This window comes from Trichechus manatus, unplaced genomic scaffold (assembly GCF_000243295.1).
Source record: "Trichechus manatus latirostris isolate Lorelei unplaced genomic scaffold, TriManLat1.0 scaffold00128, whole genome shotgun sequence".
In the NCBI taxonomy this organism is placed as follows: Eukaryota; Metazoa; Chordata; class Mammalia; order Sirenia; family Trichechidae; genus Trichechus; species Trichechus manatus.
Window position 1 is genome coordinate 4,390,373 of NW_004444064.1, and position 10,153 is coordinate 4,400,525.

General features: G+C 47.0%; 2 protein-coding genes across 2 annotated transcripts; both read right to left on the bottom strand.

Annotated features, from left to right (window-relative positions):
* Window positions 1-3,221: 3,221 nt before the first annotated feature.
* On the bottom strand, window positions 3,222-4,094 carry LOC105755975 (keratin-associated protein 10-8-like). Its single transcript, XM_012557965.2, has one exon. It carries the CDS (start codon window positions 4,092-4,094, stop codon window positions 3,429-3,431), a length of 666 nt encoding a protein of 221 aa, XP_012413419.1. The 3' UTR covers window positions 3,222-3,428.
* Window positions 4,095-9,180: 5,086 nt separating this feature from the next.
* On the bottom strand, window positions 9,181-9,899 carry LOC105755979 (keratin-associated protein 10-8-like). Its single transcript, XM_012557966.1, is given in 2 exon segments — window positions 9,181-9,698; window positions 9,701-9,899. Coding segments are annotated over 2 exon segments (711 nt in total). The 5' UTR covers window positions 9,894-9,899.
* Between the last annotated feature and the right edge of the window lie 254 nt (window positions 9,900-10,153).

Below are 10,153 nucleotides of genomic sequence, written 5' to 3' on the forward strand. Positions count from 1 at the left end.
GGGGACACAATCAATCCATGACAACATACCTGGGTAAATTTATTCTTAGGTATTTTATTCTCTTAGATATGAAGTGAAGGCTCTTGAGATGGAGAGATGATCTTACATTATCTAGGTGGGCTCTAAATTCAATCATAAGTGTCCTTATAAGAGGGAGGCAGAGGAGACTCAGCTACAGAAGTTGAAGGCAAGGTGATGATGGAGAGTATGCTGTATTGCTGGCTTTGAAGGTGGAGGAAGGGGCCATGAGCCTAGGAATGCAGGTGGCCCCTAGAAGCTGAAAGAGGCAAGGAGCAGATTCTCCCTTGGAGCCTCCAGAAGGAATCAGCCCTGCCAACACCTTGATTTTAGCTCCATGATACTCAGTTTGGACTTTTCCAGAATTGTAAGATAATAAACTTGTGTTGTTTTAAGCCACAAAAGTTGTGGTCATTTGTTACAGCAACAATGGGAAACTTATCATCTTTATCTCTCAAAGCTTCTGAATGTTACCCTTCCTCTTTCTGGTCAATCATAACTCCAACCCTTGCAGGTGGTGATGGAGGGGGCAGAGAGAAGGAAAGAGACAAATTTCCACTTGACTGGTGCTACTGTGGGCCAGGCTCCCTTTTCTTCCTCTGTCTAGGTGGTCTTTGAAGCCCATTCTTCCTCTCGTGGGCTCCTCTCCATGGACCTCCCTGCCCTGCAGCTCCTTAACAAGGGCAAAGGAGTCTCTACTGCATCTGGTGGTTTTGTTCTTTCTGTGGAAGAATGTCTTCCCTCTAGATGTCTCTCCCAGGACCTGAATTGTCTCTGATCCTCTCTCCTGGGGGATCCATACCAGTCTGTAGGACCTCAGGGAGCATCCCACCTGTTCTCCCCTGGAGTGTCCAATCCAGACCCACCCCTTCAATTTCTCAGGCAGGTTGGACCCTGGACCTGGCTGTCCTCATGTGGGGATAGGGTCATGAACCTGGTGATCTCTGGAAATCCTCTCCCTCAGCCTGGTGTGAAGAGCCGACATAGCCCAATTTTCTCTCTCAGGAGGGGAATGGGCCACAGTTCAACTCTCTCCAAAGAAGTCCTTTTTTAACCTTCAGCCTCCCTTTGCTTGGTCTCTCCAACCCCTTTAGAGGCTGGAGTTGAGGGTCAGCTCCAAACCACGGGACTAGTTTGTGACACCTCCTTTGTACATCCTGCATGGTGGTATCCTAACTCCCTTTGGCATATGGGGTCTGTTATCTGGGTTCCTGGGAACAATGGAGACAGGAAAGTCCAATCATTGGCAACCTGCTGACATGCCAGCTTTTTTCGTGTTGATGGGGTGGGCTCGACTCCTCGATTTGGGCATCTCGAGTACACACTCATAGTGGCTGTCAACATGCCGTGGGCACGCCGACCTGCTTGGTTTTAACTCATGCCCATGTGCCCACATTTACCTGCCCCAGCCAGGTTCATGCGTTCTGATTGACATTCCATTTGAGAACTGTCAGAAGGTTCCAGACACTTTCCTACTGTGCACCCCTGGGAGTGAGCATGTTGTGGTGATGACGACATACCCCAGCTTTGCCATAGCCATCCACACCAGCATCTGTGGAGTTTTGAATTGCTCATTTCTATGTTGGGTTAAGGAGCTTGGGTGTTGAAAGTGGTTTGTTATCAGCTGCTAACTTAAGGTTGGCCGTTCAAACCCACTCAACAGCTCTGTGAAAGAAAGGCCTTGTGATCTGCTTCTGTAAAGACTACAGCCAAGAGCAGTTTTACTCTGTAACGCATGCAGTCGCCATGAGCTGGGATTGACTCAACGACAACAGGTTTATATTGTGTCAACATCCCAGTTCCTTACAAATCTTTGATTGGGGTTGAGGTTGAACCTTCTGATGTGTCATTTTAACTGTGATACAATGAAGAGTCCATTAAGACCTTTGCTGGTTTCTCTATGGAAATGGTCATATTTTTCTTAAAACTTAATAAAAAGTAATGGGTACAAGTTTTGAATAAACTCAGGCAAACAGAGGAATTTATCAGTCAGTGCAGGTTTATGATTCAGCCACTTTCTGTCTGAAGCACTGCTTAGGGTTTTTACTCTGTCTCCTCTTCCCTGGGGCAGAGCTAAACTGGGGAGTGGGTGGAGCTTACTGACACACCCCTGGCCTCCCTGGGGTGGTGCCCTTTGTTCTTGCTCTTAACTGCCCGGCCTTCAATGTGCTTCTGCTTCAATGGGCCTCATCTGGTCTGTACTTGGGGTGCCCAGATGGTGACCTGGCCAGCCTGACTTGGTGCCTACCTGACTATTTAGTGCTAGTGGTCCACTGAGACTGCAGCCTCATCTTCCCCTACTGTTGCATGGTGTCTTTGCTCTGTGCCTCCCCCACCCTGAGTAGGACATGTGATATTTGAACTGATCCTGAGTCCCTCTGGGGGCCCACGTGAACTTGCTGATGTTTCTGAGCATGCAGGGGTGGTCCTGAAACTCTCTGCCTGGACACAGTGTGCTGGCCCCCCTCCTCTGTTTGGGCCCCTCTGTCCAAGACCCGCTGTTCCAGGTTACATGCCAGGAGGTCAGCACAGTCCTTGCTACTCTCGGATCCCTGACTGTCTTAGTCATCTAGTGCTGCTGTAACAGAAATACTACAAGTAGATGGCTTCAACAAAGAGAAATTTATTCTCTCACAGTCTAGTAGGCTACAAGTCCAAATTCAGGGCAGCAGCTTCAAGGGAACGCTTTCTTTTTCTGTCGGCTCTAGAGGAAGGTCCTTGTCATCAGTCTTCCCCTGATCTAGGAGCCTCTCTGTGAAGGAACCTCGGGTCCAAAGGATGCACTCTGCTCCTGGCACTGCCTTCTTAGTGGTATAAGGTCCCCATGTCTCTCTGCTTGCTTCTCTCTTTTATCTCTCAAAAGAGATTGGCTTAAGACACTAATCTGGTAGATCTCATCAATATAACTGCCACTAATCCATCTCATTACATCATAGTGATAGGATTTACAACACATAGGGAAATCACATCAGATGACAAAATGATAGACAATCATACAATACCAGAAAACCTGACCTAGCCACGTTGACAGGTATTTTTGAGGGGCACAATTCAATCCACGACACCTACCAAACGTCTTCCACCCGGACTCAAGGGGAATGGGCATGGACAGGTTGGCACATGAGCTTGGCATCGACCCTCTCCCTTCCCTCCCCTTCCCTGCTGTCTGGGAGGGCAGGGTCCCTGGGTGTAGAGAAGGGAAGCAGGGGTCATCTGGACGGTATCTTCTAACACAGCTCCTTGCCTCTCAAGTGCTTTGAACTCTGAATTTAGACTACGCCTTTGTCATCTGGCCTCCCCCAGACAGCAGACTCTGGTGGTGGCATGCACAGTGAGCTGCCTGGTGGCAGAGGGGGATCCAGGGCTCAGACCAAAGACAGCAGCTTGCAAACGACAGAAGTTTGAGCCACTCAGCAGTAGGACTTCTGGCCAGATGAGGGGCCACAGCAGGACAGGCGGGGACGCACGGGACGGCAGACCAGGAGTATACAGGAGAAGGCAGGAGCACAGCAGGAGGAGGCAGGCACACAGCCGGCAGGCTTACACACTGGTTGACAGATGAGGGATATGCAGGAGGAAGGTCTGCAGCAGGAGGGGGCAGAGGTAGGGGCCCCGCAGGGGGCAGCCCCACAGCACACAGGCACACAGCAGATGGGCTTGCAACAGACAGGCTTGCAACAGACAGGCTTGCAGCAGACAGGCACGCAGCAGGCCTGCTGGCAGGGGGAGGGCGTGCAGCATGCAGGCTGGCAGCTAGACTGCTGGCAGCAGGAAGGTTCATAGGAGCTGGTGCAGGCTGATTGGCAGGGGCTGGACCCGCAGCTCACAGGGGTGCAGATGAGAGTCAGGGAGGGCACTGGGGTGGAGCAGGAAGGGGCACAGCAGGTGGGCTGGCAGCAGGTAGAGGTGCAGCAGAGGGGCTCACAGCAGCTCTCGGGGCAGTTGTCCACCTCCCAGGAGGAGCCGGTGTAAACGCTGGGCAGGCAGATGCGGCTGCCATAGCTCCTGTTGCTGGAGCAGATGGACACGGTGGATGCAGCTGGAACACAGGTTCCGGAGCAGCAGGTGTCAGCCATGGTGGGGTGGGAGGAGGTGAGCTGGGAGGAGAGTGTGAGTGTGCGAGTGAGTGAGTGAGGGTGTGAGGAGCTCTGGGCTGTCGGGCTTTTATGTTCCCTTGTGTTGTGTGCTGTCCCAACAGGAGGCTCAACAAGCCTCCCCTTCCTTGATGTTTGGAGTCTAGAGAGCTCTAATTAGTGTCAGCCTAGTGTTTTGTTTCTATGATGTATTGCTCACCTTGTAAAACTGAGTGTATTTTGGGGTTTTGTTGACACATCCTAACCTGTGTTTGGCTCCAGAATGTAAAATTGGAGAAGAAAGGCTGTAGGTCTGCAAAAATGGTTTCCTGGTGTCTGAATGGGTGCCGTGTTGGCTGCACAAGAAATCCATCCATCCTCATCCCAACCATCCTTGGTTGGGTCACCTGGGATGACCCCTGTGTACACAGTTATTGCGGGCTCTGGGCTTGTCTAGGCTACCAGAGTAGAGAAAACTGGGTATGCATTAACACCCTTGTCTTCTGTCCTAACACTTTACAAGGCCGTTTCACCTGAATTGTCAAATTTATTGGCACAAAGTTGTTCATAATGTTCTCTCATTATACTTTTAATATCTATTGATTCTTTGATGATGTCACGTCTCTCATTCTCGATATTGGTAGTCTTTCTCTCTCTCTTTTGCTAGTCAGTCTGGTTAGATGGATAAAATTGATCAATTTTATCAATCTTCTTGAGGAACTAGGCTTAGGTCTTACTGATTTTCTCTATTGTTTTCTGTTTTCTATGTCATTGATTTCCACTCTGATCTTTGTTATTTCCTTTCTTCTTTGGGTTTAATTTGCTTCCGCCCCACCCCCAAGTTTCTTTAGGTGGAAACAGGCCACTGATTTGAAAACTTTCTTCTTTTCTAACATAGGTGTTTAGTGCTATAAATTTCTCTATAATATTGTTTTAGCAGTATCCCACAAATTTTGATATGCTGGGTTTTCATTTTCACACATTTCAAAAGATTTTCTAATTTCCCCTTTCTTTTCTTTTTTGAGTCATGGGTGTTTTAGAAGTGTGCTATTTAGTTTTCAAATATGTGAGGATTTTCCAGAGATCTTTCTGTTGTTGGTTTCTAATTTAATTCCATCATGGTTAGATAATATACGTTTTGCAACCTGAACCCTTTTAAACTGATCAAAACTTGTTTTGTAGCCCAAAATATAGTAAATGTGTTGAATGCATTTGAAAAGATTGGATATTCTGTTGTTAGGTGGAGTGTTCTTTAGATGTTGAATAGATCAAGCTGGTTCATAGTGTTGCTCAAATAGTCTATATCCTTCCTGATTTTATGCCTACTTGTTCTATAAGTTGTTGAGAGAGAAATATTGAAATCTCTGAGTATAATGGTGGATTTGTCTATTTTTTCCTATAGTTCAATCAGTTTTGCTTCATGTATTTTGAAGGTCTGTTATTAGGTGCAGAAACATTTAGGATTGTTATGTCTTCCTGGTTAATGGACCCCTTTATCACATGGAATAACCCTCTTTATTTGTGGCATAATTCTTTGCTCAGAAATATACCTTGTCTGATATTAATATGGCTGCTGAAGCTTTCTTTTGGTTAATGTTAGCACAGTATATTTTTCTCCATTTTTTCATTTTTTTAATCAATTTTTGTCTTTGTATTCTAAATGTATTCACATAGGCAGCATATAGTTGGGTCTTGCTAATTTACCTGATTTGCTAATCTCTGTCTTTCAGTGGAGATATTTAGACGATTTACATTTAATGTGATTATTAATTTGGTTGGGTTTAAATCTATCATTTTACTATTTCTTTTCTGTTTCTCTTATCTGTTTTTTCCCCTTTCCCTCTCTTTCTACTGTCTTTTCTATTAATTGAGTATTTTTTATTATTCCATGTTTTCTCTTTTGTTGGCTTATTAGCTATAACTGTTTTGTATTTTAGGGTTTATAGTATATATTTTTAACTTATTACAGTCTATCTTCAAGTGATATTGTACCGCTATTGTATAGTATAAGAGCCTTACAATAGTATATTCCCATTTCTCCCCTCCAAACCTTTGTGCTATTGTTGTTATACATTTTATTTTTAGTTATGTTCTAAATGCCACAATACATTGTTATTAGTTTTGTTTCAACCATCTATCTTTTAAAGGTACTTAAATAATAAGAAAGAAATTTTATATATTTACCCATGTACTATTTCTGCTCTCTATATATTTTTGTAAATCCATCCACATTTTCATTTGATATTGTATTCTTTCTGCCTGGACTTCTTTGAACAATTCTTGTAGTTCAGGTCTGCTAGTGATTTCTTTCAGCTTTTTGTGTCTGAGAGTCTCTATTTCACTTTCATTTTGAAAGATATTTTTGCTGGGTATTGATGTTGGATTTTTAACTCATCTGTGAAGATCGGTTGGCACCTCCAGAGCCAGACTCCTGAACGAGGGCTGCCCACATGGACCAGTTAGCAGGACACTCATGGTGCTAGTCTACCCATAGGCTGACTTGTTCCCTAGGTGTCTCTGACTTCTGAGTTTGTATTGCCGGGACTTCTCCCTGGTGGTGCTATTGTTACTTTCAAGGTGGATCATGGTCCTTGGGTTCAGGGACTGCAGCTGTGGATCTTGGGTAGGGCACCTCTTTGTGAGGTTAGGCATTGCCACAGGCCCCAGGGGCAAGGGTATGGTGGAGGTGTAACCCTGCTCACACTGGGTCCTCTTAGGAGACTCCATGAAGACACATTTCTTGCATTCCCAGCCTAGCTGAGGCACTGCTTCTGCCATCAAAAAGTGTGATTTATCTCATGATTCATCTCATTTATCTTCTCTGCTTCTTGGCTGCTAGAAAATACTGAAGACAATGTGTGCCTTATGATAACAAGTGTACAGGGCTTCCTGGTAAGCATTTTTGGCCTAATGTCTCCTCTGGCTTTATTACATTTTTCCCTACTCTGTTTTCCCTTTGCCTAATTTTCTTAGTCACTATGGCACTGCACTGGAAGTAAATACCATATGTCATCAGTTCTCAGATGCACATACTTTCATGTTTTAGCAGCTATGATATTGTTGTCTGTATCCATTGTCACAATGGTGCCACATAACAAAAGCCTGCGAATCTCAGTGGCATAAACCGTGAGCACGCATTGCTCACGTCTTTAGGGCAGTTGGCGAGGCAGCTCTGCTGATTGGGGCTGGGTTTGCTCACATATCTGGGCTTAGCAGGCTGTCAGCTGATCTAGGGTGGCCTCAGCTGGAATGACCCAGGTGACTTGGTTCTGCTCCATACATCTCTCATCTTCCAGCAGGTGAACTCTGGCATGTTCTGATGGTGATGGCAAGGCAGAACTAGCCCAATTATACAAGCGCTTTTAAGCCTCTATTTGTATTATGTTTGCTGATATCCCACTGGCCAAAGCAAACCTCGTGACCAAACTCTGATGAATCAAGGGGTGGGGAAATGTGCTCCCTCTCCCATAGGAGGGGCAGCAAAGCCATAGGGAGGGGTGAAGAATTGGGATGTTGATTCAGTCTACAGTAGATTACGACCCACAATAGATGTCATCTTATAATTGTGTGTTGTTAGTTGCTGTCAAGTCGGCTCCCACTCATGGTGACCTTATGTGCAACAGTACAAAACATTTCCTGGTCCTGCACCATCTTCATGATTGTCGGTATATTTGAGTTCATTGCTGTCATTGGACACCTTGTATATTGTGTCAATCCATCTCATTGAGAGTTTCCCTGGTTTTCACTGACCTTCCACTTTACCAAACATGATGTCCTTTTCTGGAAATTGGTCTTTCCTGATGACAAGTCCAAAGTTAGTGAGTTGAAGTCTCGCCATCTTAGCTACTAAGGAGCATTCTGGTTGTATTTTTCTAAGACTGATTTGTTCGTTCTTCTGGCAGTCCATGGTATATTCAATATTCTTTGCCAACACTACAATTCAAATGCATCATTTTTTTTCTTGCTTTTTCATGATCCAACTTTTGCATGCATAAGAGGCGATTGAAAAGACCATGGCTTGGGTCAGATGCACCTTAGTCATCAAAGTGGCATATTTGTTTTTTATATAATTGCTTAGGTATTGCCATTGCCTGCCCAGGTGTGAACTTGGCTCAGCAGTCAACTTACAGACCATGTGCTACTACAGGTATTGAGTTTAATTGTAGTTTAAAATCTTTTCAAATAATTTCAATCAGTTCAGCATTAAAATGAAAAGTTATTGTTTATGTAGAAAAGTGTGGAACCATCAGGCCATAACTTGATATTGATGAAGCACATATTCATTGTTGGAGGAATGATTATAATTCCATATATATTTTTTTTAACAACTAAGTTCTTTAAAGAAAAGGTGATACCCACAATAACAAGTAGTTAAGGCTATTATGGTTTTTTTTTTTTAACAGAGATACATGCAAATGAAGAAATTGCCAAATCTCTCAGAATAGATCGAAGTAATTTCAAGGCATCCTTGAAAGCAGGTGCACTCCTTGTACATACATGCAGCCAGGGTGGGGTGGGGCTTCCTGTATAGGGGACAAGGACACAGGGATACCTGGCAGTGGCCCAGGACCACCCACTTATAGGGGAATGGTGGGCACGGGTCTTTGGTTGTGAACAACAGAAATGAGTTCTGGTTAACTTCATCAGAAAAGGGCTTTATTGGAAGGGCATGACAGCTCAAAGGAAGCAGGATCAGGAACAGGGACAGGAGCCAGGGCCACACAAGGGCCCAGGGGGCAGAATTTCTTTTCAGGCCCAAAGAGGTGGCAGCAAAGAGAATCCAACTCCAAATATTCTTTTCTTCCCTTGCTGCATTCTGCACAAGGTTCAAAGGCCTGGGAGGGTCCAGGTGGCCGAGCTGAGGTCACTGCCAAACCCATGGCTGGGGAGGCAGGGCATGCTGATTGGGGTGGGGGGTGGGAGGACAAGGGTGCTGTTCCAGTAGAAGAGAGTGAACAGTGGGCAGCAGAAATGCCATGGCAGGGGCACAGGGCAGGACCTGGTCTATGGTCTAGGGGATTAGCAAAGATTCCAGGTAGGGCAGGTGGCAGTGAGCTCTCAAGCTTTGGGGTGACCTTAAGAAGTCCATTCAGCAGCAGGACTTCTGGCCAGATAAGGGGACACAGCAGGCTGGGCAGGGGCACACGGGGCGGCAGAGCAGGGACACGCAGGAGGAGGTGGGGGCACAGCAGGAGGAGGTGGGCACACAGCAGGTGGGCTTGCACACAGGGCGGCAGAGCAGGGACATGCTGGAGGAGGGTCTGCAGCAGGAAGGGGCACAGGCAGGGGGCTGGCAGCATGCGGGGGATGGGCAGGGGGCAGCCCCACAGCAGACAGGCACACAGCAGACAGACTTGCAGCAGACGGGCTTGCAGCAGACGGACTTGCAGCAGACGGGCTTGCAGGAGATGGGCTTGCAGCAGACGGGCTTGCAGCAGACGGGCTTGCAGCAGACGGACTTGCAGCAGATGGGCTTGCAGCAGACCTGCTCGCAGGGGGAGGGTGTGCAGCATGCAGGCTGGCAGCTAGACTGTTGGCAGCAGGAGGGTTCACAGGAGCTGGTGCAGGCTGACTGGCAGGGGCTGGACCCACAGGCTGCCTTCATCTGGGACTCACAGGGGTGCAGCTGAGGGTCAGGCTGGGGGCCAGGGTGCAGCAGTCAGGGGCACAGCAGGTGGGGCTGCAGCAGGTGGGCTCACAGTGGCTCTCGGAGCAGTCGTCCACCTCCCAGGAGGAGCTGGTGTAAGCGCTGGGCAGGCAGACGCGGCTGCCATAGCTCCTGTCACTGGAGCAGATGGACATGGTGGACGCAGCTGGAACACAGGTCCTGGAGCAGCAGGTGTCAGCCATGGTGGGCGTGGGAGGCGGTGAGCTGGGAGGAGGGTGTGAGTGAGTGTGTGTGTGAGTGTGTGAGATGCTCTGAGCTGTCCAGGCTTTTATATCCCTCTCTGGCTTGTGTTGTCCCAACAAGAGGCTTAACAAGCCTCCCCTTGCTTGTTGTTTAGAGCCAGTTGCTGGAGAGCACTCATTAGTGCTGTTTATTTTCTGTTGTTAGTTTTTCA